Source organism: Oncorhynchus mykiss, unplaced genomic scaffold (genome assembly GCF_057628025.1).
Source record: "Oncorhynchus mykiss isolate SJ-2025 unplaced genomic scaffold, ASM5762802v1 scaffold93, whole genome shotgun sequence".
In the NCBI taxonomy this organism is placed as follows: domain Eukaryota; kingdom Metazoa; phylum Chordata; class Actinopteri; order Salmoniformes; family Salmonidae; genus Oncorhynchus; species Oncorhynchus mykiss.
The window spans coordinates 1392330-1411300 of record NW_028322092.1 but is presented as its reverse complement, the minus strand read 5'-3'; the positions used below and the strand labels follow the sequence as shown (position 1 = coordinate 1411300).

The window sequence follows — 18971 nt, the reverse complement described above, 5'->3', positions numbered from 1 at the left end:
TCTACACTCTAACCACTAGGCTACCCTGCCTCCTCTACACTCTAACCACTAGGCTACCCTGCCTCCTCTACACTCTAACCACTAGGTTACCCTGCCTCCTCTACACTCTAACCACTAGGCTACCCTGCCTCCTCTACACTCTAACCACTAGGCTACCCTGCCTCCTCTACACTCTAACCACTAGGCTACCCTGCCGCCTCTACACTCTAACCACTAGGCTACCCTGCCTCCTCTACACTCTAACCACTAGGCTACCCTGCCGCCTCTACACTCTAACCACTAGGCTACCCTGCCTCCTCTACACTCTAACCACTAGGCTACCCTGCCTCCTCTACACTCTAACCACTAGGCTACCCTGCCTCCTCTACACTCTAACCACTAGGCTACCCTGCCGCCTCTACACTCTAACCACTAGGCTACCCTGCCTCCTCTACACTCTAACCACTAGGCTACCCTGCCTCCTCTACACTCTAACCACTAATGGACTGTATCTGTACGATTCACTATGTATAACTCCTATCAACTCCTTGTTCAAATTATCGGATCGAAACGAAGCTTTAACAGTGTTCTTTTCTTTGTTAATATTATACCTTTATTATACCTTTACCTTTACCTTTAGAGGAGCAGGCAATGTATTCCTATGGGGAGAGAAGTCATTGTAATCTGTGAGACCAAAAAAACCCTGTTTTACTGTTAAGGGTTAATGGCACACGGTCAAGGTTAGGCTTGCACGGATCGGGAGGACCTCAGGAACGTACCTGAGGTCGAATTGTGCTTCTCACCCTAACGGTTCTCTCACTGTCACCCAAAAGCAAATGACATTTAGGGCCAGGCTTCATTTTGGGCCTACTTTTTTCACGGTCGCTGCACTCAGAGCGAGCTACGGTCAAGCGGGGCATCTCGTTGAACTCGGCACAGCCTAGAGATTATGGAAATGCCATTGCAGGCTCTGTGTGTCTTTAAGCACCGCACTTTGTCACTCCATCCTTGCTGTGTGTGTGTGTGTGTGTGTGTGTGTGTGTGTGTGTGTGTGTGTGTGTGTGTGTGTGTGTGAGAGAGCTTTTCTTAGACATCTGTTGGGAGAAATGACTGACTTACAGTTCATGGGGGTTGCCTAATCACACATATTAAGTTTTGGAAAGATCTGACCTTTTTAACCCTTCGAAACAGCACCTATGACGTCATTTTAAGGCACGTCCGGTTCACACAGGAAGCTGAAAGCGACCTCTAATGCATATTATAAGATGTGTGCATGAAGTGTATTATGTTACACGTCAGATGTCACATTCCTGTTGTCATTCTGAAATACATCGAAGTAGAAACTTAGTGTGGAATGGATTAGGTCCGGGATCTTTTAACCACTGGTAGTAATGTCACATGATCTCCCTGACCAATCAGCTATCGAAGACAAATGCTACAGTAACACAAATTGTGCAATGACTTTTGACATCCTGGAGTGGTGGACTTCCTGTCTCACAGTATTTAAGGCTCAGACGTACATGCTGTATTGTCACTGGGTGTGCACCGTGAGTATCTGTGAGTCTCTGTGCTGTATCTGTATCTGTGAGTATCTGTGCTGTATCTGTGCTGTATCTGTATCTGTGAGTATCAGTGAGTATCTGTGAGTATCTGTGCTGTATCTGTATCTGTGAGTATCTGTGCTGTATCTGTATCTGTGAGTATCTGTGCTGTATCTGTATCTGTGAGTATCTGTGCTGTATCTGTATCTGTGAGTATCTGTGAGTATCTGTGAGTATCTGTGCTGTATCTGTATCTGTGAGTATCTGTGCTGTATCTGTGCTGTATCTGTGCTGTATCTGTGAGTATCAGTGAGTATCTGTGCTGTATCTGTGAGTATCTGTGAGTATCTGTGCTGTATCTGTATCTGTGAGTATCTGTGCTGTATCTGTATCTGTGAGTATCTGTGCTGTATCTGTATCTGTGAGTATCTGTGCTGTATCTGTATCTGTGAGTATCTGTGCTGTATCTGTATCTGTGAGTATCTGTGAGTATCTGTGCTGTATCTGTGCTGTATCTGTATCTGTGAGTATCTGTGAGTATCAGTGAGTATCTGTGCTGTATCTGTATCTGTGAGTATCTGTGAGTATCAGTGAGTATCTGTGCTGTATCTGTGAGTATCTGTGAGTATCTTTGAGTACATGTGAGTATCTGTGCTGTATCTGTGAGTATCTGTGCTGTATCTGTGAGTATCTGTGCTGTATCTGTATCTGTGAGTATCTGTGCTGTATCTGTATCTGTGAGTATCTGTGCTGTATCTGTGCTGTATCTGTGAGTATCTGTGCTGTATCTGTGAGTATCTGTGCTGTATCTGTGAGTATCTATGAGTATCTGTGAGTATCTGAGAGTATCTGTGCTGTATCTGTATCTGTGCTGTAAAAAAGAATGGCACGTTTCTAACTTGCATTTCCACTTCCTGATAATTAGTTGATTTGATAGGCGCTACAAGACGAACGCCAGTTAATCTAATTGACCCACCAGGTAAGACAATACTGTAGATTCCACATGGTTGCTAAATGGCTATTTCAACTGTTCTTGTGCTTCACGTGTTAAACACTGAAATGCACAGTGATGACTTCGTTTTTCTATTATATGATATTCATTTAAAAAACGTAGTAACGGCTCAATTGATTAGTTCATTGCATAAAGAAGAGACGTTTTAAGGCATCCTAACATTTACACAATGTGAGAAGGTTCATGTCTATAGGCACTTTGACAGCTCTATTTTGTGTTACATGTTCAGTTTTACTAAAAATACGCAGAACGTAGAAGTATATTGAGCATACTTCCTGTTTCTTTAGAAGGGAAATGCTTTTAGATTTAGAGTAAATATGCATCGTTGAGCTCAAAACTAGACCTGTTTTAAAGAATCATGACTGGAATCTTAGATGTTATAGAGTAAAACAGCAGCCTTTTCACTTTGTTTCCTCTGAGTGTAGGAGCACAACAGGAAAATATTAAGGCCCTTGAACTCGGGAATCTGAAGAACCCTGCCATCAACCTGTTCCTGCAACAACAAGCACCGCCAAGGATGGCTGGAGAAAACCTCTACAATGTCACGGACGACGTCCCATCCACTTGGAGCATCGTTGAAACCGTCGTACAGTGGACAACGTTCTCCATCGGCTTTCCTCTGATCTGTCTGTCCATTTATGCCATGTACTTCCTGATCCGAGCTGATCACATCGCTCCGGTCTACGTTATCAACCTTCTTATTGCAGATCTCGTTCAGATCTGCATGAGGCCGTTCAACCCGTCTGGTGCCTGGAAAATGATTGTACATTTGATTGATTTCTTCGGTATCAGTGCGAGCATTAGTTTCATGGTATGTGTTGCTCTGGAGAGATATCTTGTGATTGCATTTCCTCTCTGGTACCGTTTTCGTCGTAACATCAAATACTCGCTCATAATGTCCTCCTTTATCTGGGTTATCCCTTTCATCCAAATCTGCATGTTGTACCTCACACCGACTCTCGAGAGGAAACTGATTCTGTTTGCAGTTAACCTCCTCATACCCTTTCCGTTGCTCGTATTCTTCCTCGTGGGCACGTTGAAAGCTCTGTCCGTCTCCATCTCTGTGCCAGCTGTCGAACAGAGACGGATTATTGGTACCCTGGCCCTTGTGCTGGGCAATTACACAGTCCTGTTCCTACCCCTCATCATACAATATCTGATATCAGGGGTAACAGGCCGAACAAATGTAAAGATCGGGACCCTCTTTGAGAGATTCAGCCCCCTTGTGGATCCCCTACTCTATGTGTTCATGAGAAAGGGAGCTAAGGACACTCTGGCCTTCCCCTGCTTCGGCAAGCTCATGGGTGACGAGGAGCAGAGTCAGGTCACCAACACTATGACCATGACTGATAGTGTAGTAGAAGGCTCCAGGTAGGACAGATGCAGGGTAATGGACTGTATCTGTACGATTCACTATGTATAACTCCTATCAACTCTAACCACTAGGCTACCCTGCCTCCTCTACACTCTAACCACTAGGCTACCCTGCCTCCTCTACACTCTAACCACTAGGGTAATGGACTGTATCTGTACGATTCACTATGTATAACTCCTATCAACTCTAACCACTAGGCTACCCTGCCGCCTCTACACTCTAACCACTAGGCTACCCAGCCTCCTCTACACTATAACCACTAGGCTACCCTGCCGCCTCTACACTCTAACCACTAATGGACTGTATCTGTACGATTCACTATGTATAACTCCTATCAACTCTAACCACTAGGCTACCCTGCCGCCTCTACACTCTAACCACTAATGGACTGTATCTGTACGATTCACTATGTATAACTCCTATCAACTCCTTGTTCAAATTATCGGATCGAAACAAAGCTTTAATAGTGTTCTCTTCTTTGTTAAAATTATACCTTTACGGGCCTCCCGAGTGGCGCAGTGGTCTAAGGCGTCACTACAGACCCGGGTTTGATTCCAGGCTGTGCCATAACCGGCCGCGACCGGGAGTCCCAAGTTACCGGCACACAATTTTCCAAGCATTGTCCGGGTTAGGGGAGGGTTTGGCCAGGGGGGGGATTTACTTGGCTCATCGCGCTCTAGCGACTCCTTGTGGCGGCCCGGGCGCCTGCAGGCTGACTTCGGTTGCCAGTGGACGGTGTTTCCTCCGACACGTTGGTGCAGCTGGCTTCCGGGTTAAGCGTGCGGGTGTTAAGGTGTGCGGTTTGGCTGGTCATGTTTCGGAGGATGCAACCTTAGCTGCAACTCCCCAACGGGCTCGGGGGAGGCAATGAGACAAGATCGCAATTGGATAGCACGAAATTGGGGAGGAAAAAGGGGGTTAAAAAATGTATTGTTTTATTGTTGTAGTTAAAATGTGAAGAGTACATGCCTTGCTTTTTTATATAAAATACATGACATACTGTATTGTACACAGCCCTATTCTGCATTGCGCTATCTGTGTTGGGCTTGTATTGCAGCTTTTCAGAAAAATATGGACTTGTTTCCTTCAATAAACTGATAATGTGGATATTTGAGATCACTCTTTCTCCTCTTTTGTTCCCATTCTCTCCCGGAGTCCCTTTAAAAAAAGAGGACACTGAAAGTGGTCAGAGTTAGAGCCAGTTTGTTCATTGTACCTTGGTGACGCAGTGGCCAGGGCAGATAGGGGTTTGAATGACTAGGCATGTTGGGCAGCCTTCCTTCTCCAGAGACACAGTCTGGTTGATGGGCTGACAGGGCTGCGTGAGAGACCCCTCAACGGGTTCCAGGAGAACGAACAGGGAGATCAGGAGAACGCACAGGAACAGGGAGATCAGGAGAACGCACAGGAACAGGGAGATCAGGAGAACGCACAGGAACAGGGAGATCAGGAGAACGCACAGGAACAGGGAGATCAGGAGAACGCACAGGAACAGGGAGATCAAGGTGCCTACACACGAAGACCTAACATCCTGAAAGAGAGCCTAAGTGAAAACAAATGATTTTCTCTGGCATTAGAAATTGTACAGTGGAAATGTCTTGTTATTTGTGAATAGTTGTAATAACTATATATAACAGTACGAGAAGTCAGATCAATAGAGACGGGTTTACCTGAAGGACTCAGTCTGATCACTAGAGATGGGTTTACCTGAAGGACTCAGTCTGATCACTAGAGATGGGTTTACCTGAAGGACTCAGTCTGATCACTAGAGATGGGTTTACCTGAAGGACTCAGTCTGATCAATAGAGATGGGTTTACCTGAAGGACTCAGTCTGATCAATAGAGATGGGTTTACCTGAAGGACTCAGTCTGATCAATAGAGACGGGTTTACCTGAAGGACTCAGTCTGATCAATAGAGATGGGTTTACCTGAAAGACTCAGTCTGATCAATAGAGATGGGTTTACCTGAAGGACTCAGTCTGATCAATAGAGACGGGTTTACCTGAAGGACTCAGTCTGATCACTAGAGATGGGTTTACCTGAAAGACTCAGTCTGATCACTAGAGATGGGTTTACCTGAAGGACTCAATCTGATCACTAGAGATGGGTTTACCTGAAGGACTCAGTCTGATCAATAGAGATGGGTTTGCCTGAAGGACTCAGTCTGATCAATAGAGATAGGTTTGCCTGAAGGACTCAGTCTGATCACTAGAGACGGGTTTACCTGAAGGACTCAGTCTGATCACTAGAGATGGGTTTACCTGAAGGACTCAGTCTGATCAATAGAGATGGGTTTGCCTGAAGGACTCAATCTGATCAATAGAGACGGGTTTACCTGAAGGACTCAATCTGATCACTAGAGATGGGTTTGCCTGAAGGACTCAGTCTGATCAATAGAGATGGGTTTGCCTGAAGGACTCAGTCTGATCACTAGAGATGGGTTTGCCTGAAGGACTCAAAGGGGTCAGCAGGCAGTCGTCACGTTCTGACCTTTATTTTCCTTTGTCTTTATTTAGTGTTGGTCAGGGCGTGAGTTGGGGTGGGCAGTCTATGTTTAGTCTTTATTTAGTATGGTCAGGGCGTGAGTTGGGGTGGGCAGTCTATGTTTAGTCTTTATTTAGTATGGTCAGGGCGTGAGTTGGGGTGGGCAGTCTATGTTTAGTCTTTATTTAGTGTTGGTCAGGGTGTGAGTTGGGGTGGGCAGTCTATGTTTAGTCTTTATTTAGTATGGTCAGGGCGTGAGTTGGGGTGGGCAGTCTATGTTTAGTCTTTATTTAGTATGGTCAGGGCGTGAGTTGGGGTGGGCAGTCTATGTTTAGTCTTTATTTAGTGTTGGTCAGGGTGTGAGTTGGGGTGGGCAGTCTATGTTTAGTCTTTATTTAGTATGGTCAGGGTGTGAGTTGGGGTGGGCAGTCTATGTTTAGTCTTTATTTAGTATGGTCAGGGTGTGAGTTGGGGTGGGCAGTCTATGTTTAGTCTTTATTTAGTATGGTCAGGGTGTGAGTTGGGGTGGGCAGTCTATGTTTAGTCTTTATTTAGTATGGTCAGGGCGTGAGTTGGGGTGGGCAGTCTATGTTATGTCTTTATTTAGTGTTGGTCAGGGTGTGAGTTGGGGTGGGCAGTCTATTTTTAGTCTTTATTTAGTATGGTCAGGGCGTGAGTTGGGGTGGGCAGTCTATGTTTAGTCTTTATTTAGTATGGTCAGGGCGTGAGTTGGGGTGGGCAGTCTATGTTTAGTCTTTATTTAGTGTTGGTCAGGGCGTGAGTTGGGGTGGGCAGTCTATGTTGTCTTTATTTAGTATGGTCAGGGTGTGAGTTGGGGTGGGCAGTCTATGTTTTGTGTTTCTATGATTGACTCGGTACCTGTACCCCCGCACATTCACTCGGTACCTGTACCCCCACACATTGACTCAGTACCTGTACCCCAACACATTGACTCAGTACCTGTACCCCCACACATTAACTCGGTACCTGTAACCCCACACATTAACTCGGTACCTGTACCCCCACACATTGACACGGTACCTGTACCCCCACACATTGACTCGGTACCTGTACCCCCACACATTGACTCGGTACCTGTACCCCCACACATTGACTCGGTACCTGTACCCCCACACATTGACTCAGTACCTGTACCCCCACACATTGACTCAGTACCTGTACCCCCACACATTAACTCGGTACCTGTACCCCCACACATTAACTCGGTACCTGTACCCCCACACATTGACTCGGTACCTGTACCCCCACACATTGACTCGGTACCTGTACCCCCACACATTACCTCGGTACCTGTACCCCCACACATTGACTCGGTACCTGTACCCCTACACATTAACTCGGTACCTGTACCCCCACACATTAACTCGGTACCTGTACCCCCACACATTAACTCGGTACCTGTACCCCCACACATTCACTCGGTACCTGTACCCCACACATCAACTCGGTACCTGTACCCCCACACAATGACTCGGTACCTGTACCCCCACACATTAACTCGGTACCTGTACCCCCTGTATGTTGCCTCATTATTGTGTTACTTTTCTAAACTTTAGTTTATTCAGTAAATATTTGCTTCACTATTTTCTTAACTGCAGGGTTGGTTAAGGGCTTGTGAGGAAGCATTTCACTGTAAGGTCTGTATACCACCTCTACCAGGGTTGGTTAAGGGCTTGTGAGGAAGCATTTCACTGTAAGGTCTGTATACCACCTCTACCAGGGTTGGTTAAGGGCTTGTGAGGAAGCATTTCACAGTAAGGTCTGTATACCACCTCTACCAGGGTTGGTTAAGGGCTTGTGAGGAAGCATTTCACAGTAAGGTCTGTATACCACCTCTACCAGGGTTGGTTAAGGGCTTGTGAGGAAGCATTTCACAGTAAGGTCTGTACACCACCTCTACCTTGTCACAACACAACTGATTGGTTCAAACGCATTCAAATGCATTAAGAAGGATATAAATTCCACAAATTAACTTTTAACAAGGCACACCTGTCAATTGAAATGCATTCCAGGTGACTACCTCATGAAGCTGGTTGAGAGAATGCCAAGAGTGTGTAAAGCTGTCATCAAGGCAAAAGGTGGCAACTTTGAAGAATCTCAAATATAAAATATTTATTTACAACTTTTTTGTTGTTGGTTACAACATGATTCCATATGTGTTATTTCATAGTTTTGATGTCATCCATTTATTCTACAATGTAGAAAATAGTAAAAATGAAGAAAAACCCTTGAATGAGTAGGTGTGTCCAAACTTTTGACAGGCACTGTATGTAACCCCACAATTTCAACATTAGTGACAAGGCAGTCATTTTTCTGAAGTATTTGCACAATATTTCATTTGTTGCATTTGTGTGTGTGTGGTGGAGGACTGTTATCACGTTTCATCATTGTCTCAACATATTGGTGTTAAGTCTGACGGACCTAGACATTGTGACTGACCTATAAAAGTCTGGTGGAATATCACTAGTAAGTTTGTTTTATTCTCAAGTAGCTGCCTGTACTCCAGCACATCAAGTCTGTGAATATAAAACTAACAGCTTCTTCACCCAAAAAGGTGTATGCATATTAGAGGTCGACCGATTAATAGGAATGGCCGATTAATTAGGGCTGATTTCAAGTTTTCATAACAATCGGAAATCAGTATTTTTGGGCACCGATTTGCAGATGTTTTTTTTATACCTTTATTTAACAAGTCAGTTAAGAACACATTCTTATTTTCAATGACGGCCTGGGAACAGGTTAACTGCCTCGTTCAGGGGCAGAATGACAGATTTTCACCTTGTCAGCTCGGGGGATTCAATCTTGCAATTTTACAGTTAACTAGTCCAACGCAATAACGACCTGCCTCTCTCTCGTTGTACTCCACAAGGAGTGGAGTGGAGCCTGTTACGTGAATGCAGTAAACCAAGATAAGTTGCTAGCTAGCATTAAGCGTATCTTATAAAAAACAATCAATCATAATCACTAGTTAACTACACATGGTTGATGATATTATCTAGCGTGTCCTGCGTTGCATATAATCTGACTAAGCATACAAGCGTACAAGTATCTAAGTATCTGACTGAGCGGTGGTAGGCAGAGGCAGGCCCGTAAACACTCATTCAAACATCACTTTCGTGCGTTTTGCCAGCAGCTCTTCCTTGTGCGTCAAGCATTGCGCTGTTTGTGACTTTAAGCCTATCAACTCCCGAGATGAGTTGATAGGCTTAAACCGAAGTGAAATGGCTAGCTGGATAGCGCACACGCTAATTGTCGTTGTGTTGCTGGTTCGAGCCCAGGGAGGAGCGGGATGGAAGCTATACTGTTACACTGGCAATACTAAAGTGCCTATAAGAACATCCAATAGTCAAAGGTTAATGAAATAGAAATGGTTTAGAAGGAAATAGTCCTATAATTCCTATAATAACTACAACCTAAAACTTCTTACCTGGGAATATTGAAGACTCATGTTAAAAGGAACCACCAGCTTTCATATGTTCTCATGTTCTGAGTAAGGAACTGAAACTTTAGCTTTCTTACATGGCACATATTGCACTTTTACTTTCTTCTCCAACACTCTGTTTTTACATTATTTAAACCAAATTGAACATGTTTCATTATTTATTTGAGGCTAAATTGATTTTATTGATGTAATATATTAAGTAAGGGAATACCCCCTGAAATGGACAAAAATGAATAGGAAGTCATTGGCACTGGACAAACCATATACATGGTGTCCAATACCACTCAATTCGGCGTCGTTTCGTTCAAAGTTGATTGCAAATGCCATATGGCAAATGCCAGGTGTAACACTTTAAAAATCCAAAAGGTGGCGAGCGCGCTCCACCGTGGTTTTTCATATTGCAAATGTAACACAAGTCAACATCCAAAAGTAAAATTTTGAAAAAGTGAAAAAAAAATCTAAAACTTATCACCCCTTTTAAAAAGTGCCGTTTTTGGAAATTCTTTCGATTTTTTTTTTGTCAATTATTAATTATTTGTAAGAATTGTATGAATATACTTTTATCCAATTTTATTATCATTATTTTTATTTTTTTACTTGTGCATAAGGAATATGTTTTCTCCACTTGCAATATGATTTCATAGGAAGTCAAAAGTCAAAAATAGCAAAAATTTTGAAAAAACTTCACACCCTTAAAAAGTGCTTTCTAGACCGTTTTTCGAAATATGCCAGACAAGCATTTGTGTAAGTTTATCATGGCATAATGCTATGCTCTGCTGGCAGCAGGCAACATTTTCACAAAAATAAGAAAAGCAACCAAATTAAATCATTTACCTTTGAAGAACTTCGGATGTTTTCACTCAGGAGACTCCCAGTTAGAGAGCAAATGTTCCTTTTTTCCAAAAATATTATTTTTGTTGGCGAAATAGCTCCCGTTTGTTCGTCACGTTTGGCTAAGAAATCGACCGGAAAATGCGGTCACTACAACGCTGTACTGTTTTCCAAATTAGCTCCATAATATCGACAGAAACATGGCAAACGTTGTTTAGAATCAATCCTCAAGGTGTTTTTCATATAACAATTCGATAATATACCCGTCGGGACAATTGGTTTCTCATAAGAAGCGATTGGAAAAATGGCTACTTGTGTACTTTACGCAAGATTTTCTGCGGGAGCCATTATGTGACCACTTGCTATATATGGTCCCTTACAGCTATTCTTCAACATAAATGCGTAAAAAGACGTCACAATGCTGTAGACACCTTGGGGAATACGTGGAAAACGTAAGCTCATTCGTAGCTCATTCACAGCCATATAAGGAGTCATTGGCATGAGGCGGTTTCACTTCCTGATTGGATTTTTATCTGGGTTTCGCCTGTCACATCAGTTCTGTTGCACTCACAGACAATATCTTTGCGTTAAAGTGTTTTCTATCCAAAGTTGTTAATTATATGCATAGTCGAGCATATTTTCGTGACAAAATATCTTGTTTAAAACGGGAACGTTTTTTAACCAAAAATGAAAATACTGCCCCCTAGTTACAAAAGGTTAATAGTTCAAACAAGGTTAACTAATGCAGGCAGTGTATGTCTCTATGCACCCCAATGTGTCCCTCCTTCCAAGCTGTGTGTGTGTGTGATTGAGTTTTCCTTTGAAATTTTATGGGAAAAAATGACTGATTTACAGTTCATGGGGGTTGCCTAATCACACATATGAAGTTTTGGACAGATCTGACTTTTTTAACCCTTCGAAACAGCCCCTGTGACACCAATTATGGCACTTCCGGTTGGCACAGGAAGCTATAAGTAAACACATATCCTCATTGGGGTATGCTTTTACAGAATCCTGAGTTTTAAGTCTTTACGTTAAGAACTGACTGATTTACACAGGCTTGAATGCACTATGTCTGTCAAACTGCAGGCAGGGTATGGATATACACTTTTAGGGTGATTTTAACCACTTCCGGTTGCTACAGGAAGCTTAGAATCGACACAGGTAGACCTCATAGTGGCTTGATGGACTGTCATTGAAGACAGGTTCATAAGGCATTCATAACCTACATAGGCTTCAGGTTGACTTTAGAGGAGCAGGCAATGTATTCCTATGGGGAGAGAAGTCATTGTAATCTGTGAGACCAAAAAAACCCTGTTTTACTGTTAAGGGTTAATGCCACACGGTCAAGGTTAGGCTTGCACGGATCGGGAGGACCTCAGGAACGTACCTGAGGTCGAATTGTGCTTCTCACCCTAACGGTTCTCTCACTGTCACCCAAAAGCAAATGACATTTAGGGCCAGGCTTCATTTTGGGCCTACGTTTTTTCACGGTCGCTGCACTCAGAGCGAGCTACGGTCAAGCGGGGCATCTCGTTGAACTCGGCACAGCCTAGAGATTATGGAAATGCCATTGCAGGCTCTGTGTGTCTTTAAGCACCGCACTTTGTCACTCCATCCTTGCTGTGTGTGTGTGTGTGTGTGTGTGTGTGTGTGTGTGTGTGTGTGTGTGTGTGTGAGAGAGCTTTTCTTAGACATCTGTTGGGAGAAATGACTGACTTACAGTTCGTGGGGGTTGAGGCCTAATCACACATATTAAGTTTTGAAAAGATCTGACCTTTTTAACCCTTTGAAACGGCACCTATGACGTCATTTTAAGGCACTTCCGGTTCACACAGGAAGCTGAAAGCGACCTCTAATGCATATTATAAGATGTGTGCATGAAGTGTATTATGTTACAGGTCAGATGTCACATTCCTGTTGTCATTCTGAAATACATCGAAGTAGAAACTTAGTGTGGAATGGATTAGGTCCGGGATCTTTTAACCACTGGTAGTAATGTCACATGATCTCCCTGACCAATCAGCTATCGAAGACAAATGCTACAGTAACACAAATTGTGCAATGACTTTTGACATCCTGGAGTGGTGGACTTCCTGTCTCACAGTATTTAAGGCTCAGACGTACATGCTGTATTGTCACTGGGTGTGCACCGTGAGTATCTGTGAGTATCTGTGCTGTATCTGTATCTGTGAGTATCTGTGAGTATCTGTGAGTATCTGTGCTGAATCTGTATCTGTGAGTATCTGTGCTGTATCTGTATCTGTGAGTATCTGTGAGTATCTGTGCTGTATCTGTGCTGTATCTGTGAGTATCTGTGCTGTATCTGTGCTGTATCTGTATCTGTGAGTATCTGTGAGTATCTGTGCTGTATCTGTATCTGTGAGTATCTGTGCTGTATCTGTATCTGTGAGTATCTGTGCTGTATATGTATCTGTGAGTATCTGTGCTGTATCTGTATCTGTGAGTATCTGTGCTGTATCTGTATCTGTGAGTATCTGTGAGTATCTGTATCTGTGAGTATCTGTGCTGTATCTGTATCTGTGAGTATCTGTGCTGTATCTGTATCTGTGAGTATCTGTGCTGTATCTGTATCTGTGAGTATCTGTGAGTATCTGTGCTGTATCTGTATCTGTGAGTATCTGTGCTGTATCTGTATCTGTGAGTATCTGTGCTGTATATGTATCTGTGAGTATCTGTGAGTATCTGTGCTGTATCTGTGCTGTATCTGTGAGTATATGTAAGTATCTGTGAGTATCTGTGCTGTATCTGTATCTGTGAGTATCTGTGAGTATCAGTGAGTATCTGTGCTGTATCTGTGAGTATCTGTGAGTATCTGTGCTGTATCTGTGAGTATCTGTGAGTATCTGTGCTGTATCTGTGAGTATCTGTGAGTATCTGTGCTGTATCTGTGAGTATCTGTGCTGTATATGTGAGTATCTGTGCTGTATCTGTGAGTATCTATGAGTATCTGTGAGTATCTGAGAGTATCTGTGCTGTATCTGTGAGTATATGTGCTGTATCTGTATCTGTGAGTATCTGTGAGTATCTGAGAGTATCTGTGCTGTATCTGTATCTGTGCTGTAAAAAAGAATGGCACGTTTCTAACTTGCATTTCCACTTCCTGATAATTAGTTGATTTGATAGGCGCTACAAGACGAACGCCAGTTAATCTAATTGACCCACCAGGTAAGACAATCCTGTAGATTCCACATGGTTGCTAAATGGCTATTTCAACTGTTCTTGTGCTTCACGTGATGACTTAGTTTTTCTATTATATGATATTCATTAAAACACGTAGTAACGGCTCAATTGATTAGTTCATTGCATAAAGAAGAGACATTTTAAGGTATCCTAACATTTACACAATGTAAGAAGGTTCATGTCTATAGGCACTTTGACAGCTCTATTTTGTGTTACATGTTCAGGTTTACTAAAAATACGCAGAACGTATACGAACGTATATTGAGCATACTTCCTGTTTTCTTTAGAAGGGAAATGCTTTTAGATTTAGAGTAAATATGCATCGTTGAGCTCAAAACTAGACCTGTTTTAAAGAATCATGACTGGGATCTTAGATGTTATAGAGTAAAACAGCAGCTATTTCACTTTGTTTTCTCTGAGTGTAGGAGCACAACAGGAAAATATTAAGGCCCTTGAACTCGGGAATCTGAAGAACCCTGCCATCGACCTGTTCCTGCAACAACAAGCATCACCAAGGATGGCTGGAGAAAACCTCTACAATGTCACGGACGACGTCCCATCCACTTGGAGCATCGTTGAAACCGTCGTACAGTGGACAACGTTCTCCATCGGCTTTCCTCTGATCTGTCTGTCCATTTATGCCATGTACTTCCTGATCCGAGCTGATCACATCGCTCCGGTCTACGTTATCAACCTTCTTATTGCAGATCTCGTTCAGATCTGCATGAGGCCGTTCAACCCGTCTGGTGCCTGGAAAATGATTGTACTTTTGATTGATTTCTTCGGTATCAGTGCGAGCATTAGTTTCATGGTATGTGTTGCTCTGGAGAGATATCTTGTGATTGCATTTCCTCTCTGGTACCGTTTTCGTCGTAACATCAAATACTCGCTCATAATGTCCTCCTTTATCTGGGTTATCCCTTTCATCCAAATCTGCATGTTGTACCTCACACCGACTTTCGAGAGGAAACTGATTCTGTTTGCAGTTAACCTCCTCATACCCTTTCCACTGCTCGTATTCTTCCTCGTGGGCACGTTGAAAGCTCTGTCCGTCTCCATCTCTGTGCCAGCTGTCGAACAGAGACGGATTATTGGTACCCTGGCCCTTGTGCTGGGCAATTACACAGTCCTGTTCCTACCCCTCATCATACAATATCTGATATCAGGGGTAACAGGCCGAACAAATGTAAAGATTGGGACCCTCTTTGAGAGATTCAGCCCCCTTGTGGATCCCCTACTCTATGTGTTCATGAGAAAGGGAGCTAAGGACACTCTGGCCTTCCCCTGCTTCGGCAAGCTCATGGGTGACGAGGAGCAGAGTCAGGTCACCAACACTATGACCATGACTGATAGTGTAGTAGAAGGCTCCAGGTAGGACAGATGCAGGGTAATGGACTGTATCTGTACGATTCACTATGTATAACTCCTATCAACTCTAACCACTAGGCTACCCTGCCTCCTCTACACTCTAACCACTAGGCTACCCTGCCGCCTCTACACTCTAACCACTAGGCTACCCTGCCGCCTCTACACTCTAACCACTAGGCTACCCTGCCTCCTCTACACTCTAACCACTAGGCTACCCTGCCACCTCTACACTCTAACCACTAGGCTACCCTGCCGCCTCTACACTATAACCACTAGGCTACCCTGCCGCCTCTACACTCTAACCACTAGGCTACCCTGCCTCCTCTACACTCTAACCACTAGGCTACCCTGCCTCCTCTACACTCTAACCACTAGGCTACCCTGCCACCTCTACACTCTAACCACTAGGCTACCCTGCCTCCTCTACACTCTAACCACTAGGCTACCCTGCCTCCTCTACACTATAACCACTAGGCTACCCTGCCGCCTCTACACTCTAACCACTAGGCTACCCTGCCTCCTCTACACTATAACCACTAGGATACCCTGCCGCCTCTACACTCTAACCACTAGGCTACCCTGCCGCCTCTACACTCTAACCACTAGGCTACCCTGCCTCCTCTACACTCTAACCACTAGGCTACCCTGCCTCCTCTACACTCTAACCACTAGGCTACCCTGCCGCCTCTACACTCTAACCACAAGGCTACCCTGCCTCCTCTACACTCTAACCACTAGGCTACCCTGCCGCCTCTACACTCTAACCACTAGGCTACCCTGCCGCCTCTACACTCTAACCACTAGGCTACCCTGCCTCCTCTACACTCTAACCACTAGGCTACCCTGCCACCTCTACACTCTAACCACTAGGCTACCCTGCCGCCTCTACACTATAACCACTAGGCTACCCTGCCGCCTCTACACTCTAACCACTAGGCTACCCTGCCTCCTCTACACTCTAACCACTAGGCTACCCTGCCTCCTCTACACTCTAACCACTAGGCTACCCTGCCACCTCTACACTCTAACCACTAGGCTACCCTGCCTCCTCTACACTCTAACCACTAGGCTACCCTGCCTCCTCTACACTATAACCACTAGGCTACCCTGCCGCCTCTACACTCTAACCACTAGGCTACCCTGCCTCCTCTACACTATAACCACTAGGATACCCTGCCGCCTCTACACTCTAACCACTAGGCTACCCTGCCGCCTCTACACTCTAACCACTAGGCTACCCTGCCTCCTCTACACTCTAACCACTAGGCTACCCTGCCTCCTCTACACTCTAACCACTAGGCTACCCTGCCGCCTCTACACTCTAACCACTAGGCTACCCTGCCTCCTCTACACTCTAACCACTAGGCTACCCTGCCGCCTCTACACTCTAACCACTAGGCTACCCTGCCGCCTCTACACTCTAACCACTAGGCTACCCTGCCTCCTCTACACTCTAACCACTAGGCTACCCTGCCGCCTCTACACTCTAACCACTAATGGACTGTATCTGTACGATTCACTATGTATAACTCCTATCAACTCTAACCACTAGGCTACCCTACCTCCTCTACACTCTAACCACTAGGCTACCCTGCCGCCTCTACACTCTAACCACTAATGGACTGTATCTGTACGATTCACTATGTATAACTCCTATCAACTCTAACCACTAATGGACTGTATCTGTACGATTCACTATGTATAACTCCTATCAACTCCTTGTTCAAATTATCGGATCGAAACGAAGCTTTAACAGTGTTCTCTTCTTTGTTAAAATTATACCTTTACGGGCCTCCCGAGTGGCGCAGTGGTCTAAGGCGTCACTACAGACCCGGGTTTGATTCCAGGCTGTGCCATAACCGGCCGCGACCGGGAGTCCCAAGTTACCGGCACACAATTTTCCCAGCATTGTCCGGGTTAGGGGAGGGTTTCGCCAGGGGGGGGATTTACTTGGCTCATCGCGCTCTAGCGACTCCTTGTGGCGGCCCGGGCGCCTGCAGGCTGACTTCGGTTGCCAGTGGACGGTGTTTCCTCCGACACGTTGGTGCAGCTGGCTTCCGGGTTAAGCGTGCGGGTGTTAAGGTGTGCGGTTTGGCTGGTCATGTTTCGGAGGATGCAACCTTAGCTGCAACTCCCCAACGGGCTCGGGGGAGGCAATGAGACAAGATCGCAATTGGATAGCACGAAATTGGGGAGGAAAAAGGGGGTTAAAAAATGTATTGTTTTATTGTTGTAGTTAAAATGTGAAGAGTACATGCCTTGCTTTTTTATATAAAATACATGACATACTGTATTGTACACAGCCCTATTCTGCATTGCGCTATCTGTGTTGGGCTTGTATTGCAGCTTTTCAGAAAAATATGGACTTGTTTCCTTCAATAAACTGATAATGTGGATATTTGAGATCACTCTTTCTCCTCTTTTGTTCCCATTCTCTCCCGGAGTCCCTTTAAAAAAAGAGGACACTGAAAGTGGTCAGAGTTAGAGCCAGTTTGTTCATTGTACCTTGGTGACGCAGTGGCCAGGGCAGATAGGGGTTTGAATGACTAGGCATGTTGGGTAGCCTTCCTTCTCCAGAGACACAGTCTGGTTGATGGGCTGACAGGGCTGCGTGAGAGACCCCTCAACGGGTTCCAGGAGAACTAACAGGGAGATCAGGAGAACGCACAGGAACAGGGAGATCAGGAGAACGCACAGGAACAGGGAGATCAGGAGAACGCACAGGAACAGGGAGATCAGGAGAACGCACAGGAACAGGGAGATCAGGAGAACGCACAGGAACAGGGAGATCAGGAGAACGCACAGGAACAGGGAGATCAGGAGAACGCACAGGAACAGGGAGATCAGGAGAACGCACAGGAACAGGGAGATCAGGAGAACGCACAGGAACAGGGAGATCAGGAGAACGCACAGGAACAGGGAGATCAGGAGAACGCACAGGAACAGGGAGATCAGGAGAACGCACAGGAACAGGGAGATCAGGAGAACGCACAGGAACAGGGAGATCAGGAGAACGCACAGGAACAGGGAGATCAGGAGAACGCACAGGAACAGGGAGATCAGGAGAACGCACAGGAACAGGGAGATCAGGAGAACGCACAGGAACAGGGAGATCAGGAGAACGCACAGGAACAGGGAGATCAGGAGAACGCACAGGAACAGGGGGATCAGGAGACCGCACAGGAACAGGGAGATCAGGAGAACGCACAGGAACAGGGAGATCAGGAGACCGCACAGGAACAGGGAGATCAGGAGACCGCACAGGAACAGGGAGATCAGGAGAACGCACAGGAACAGGGAGATCAAGGTGCCTACACACGAAGACCTAACATTCTGAAAGAGAGCCTAAGTGAAAACAAATGATTTTCTCTGGCATTAGAAATTGTACAGTGGAAATGTCTTGTTATTTGCGAATAGTTGTAATAACTATATATAACAGTAAGAGAAGTCTGATCAATAGAGACGGGTTTACCTGAAGGACTCAGTCTGATCACTAGAGATGGGTTTACCTGAAGGACTCAGTCTGATCACTAGAGATGGGTTTACCTGAAGGACTCAGTCTGATCAATAGAGACGGGTTTACCTGAAGGACTCAGTCTGATCAATAGAGACGGGTTTACCTGAAGGACTCAGTCTGATCAATAGAGACGGGTTTACCTGAAGGACTCAGTCTGATCAATAGAGACGGGTTTACCTGAAGGACTCAGTCTGAT

At 44.9% G+C, this 18971-nt stretch overlaps 2 protein-coding genes across 2 annotated transcripts; both read left to right on the top strand.

The window, feature by feature from the left end:
• Positions 1 to 1397: 1397 nt before the first annotated feature.
• On the top strand, positions 1398 to 5021 carry LOC149970152 (G protein-coupled receptor 4-like). The gene is made up of 3 exons (XM_090228624.1): positions 1398 to 1536; positions 2446 to 2499; positions 2958 to 5021. The coding sequence occupies exons 1-3, from the start codon at positions 1437 to 1439 to the stop codon at positions 3905 to 3907; spliced, it is 1104 nt and encodes a 367-aa protein (XP_090084750.1). The 5' UTR covers positions 1398 to 1436; the 3' UTR covers positions 3908 to 5021.
• Positions 5022 to 13827: 8806 nt separating this feature from the next.
• Positions 13828 to 16095, top strand: LOC149970151 (G protein-coupled receptor 4-like). Its single transcript, XM_090228623.1, has 2 exons — positions 13828 to 13875; positions 14316 to 16095. Exon 2 carries the CDS (start codon positions 14408 to 14410, stop codon positions 15263 to 15265), a length of 858 nt encoding a protein of 285 aa, XP_090084749.1. The 5' UTR covers positions 13828 to 13875; positions 14316 to 14407; the 3' UTR covers positions 15266 to 16095.
• The last annotated feature ends 2876 nt before the right edge of the window (positions 16096 to 18971 follow it).

Bases quoted from the DNA above. Each gene is read 5' to 3' on its own strand.
- LOC149970152 (XM_090228624.1), top strand. From the start codon at position 1,437: ATGACTTTTGACATCCTGGAGTGGTGGACTTCCTGTCTCACAGTATTT. The intron at 1,537-2,445 runs GTGAGTCTCTGT...CCTGATAATTAG, and splicing joins GGTGTGCACCGTGAGTATCT to TTGATTTGATAGGCGCTACA. The intron at 2,500-2,957 runs GTAAGACAATAC...CTCTGAGTGTAG, and splicing joins TAATCTAATTGACCCACCAG to GAGCACAACAGGAAAATATT.
- LOC149970151 (XM_090228623.1), top strand. From the start codon at position 14,408: ATGGCTGGAGAAAACCTCTACAATGTCACGGACGACGTCCCATCCACT.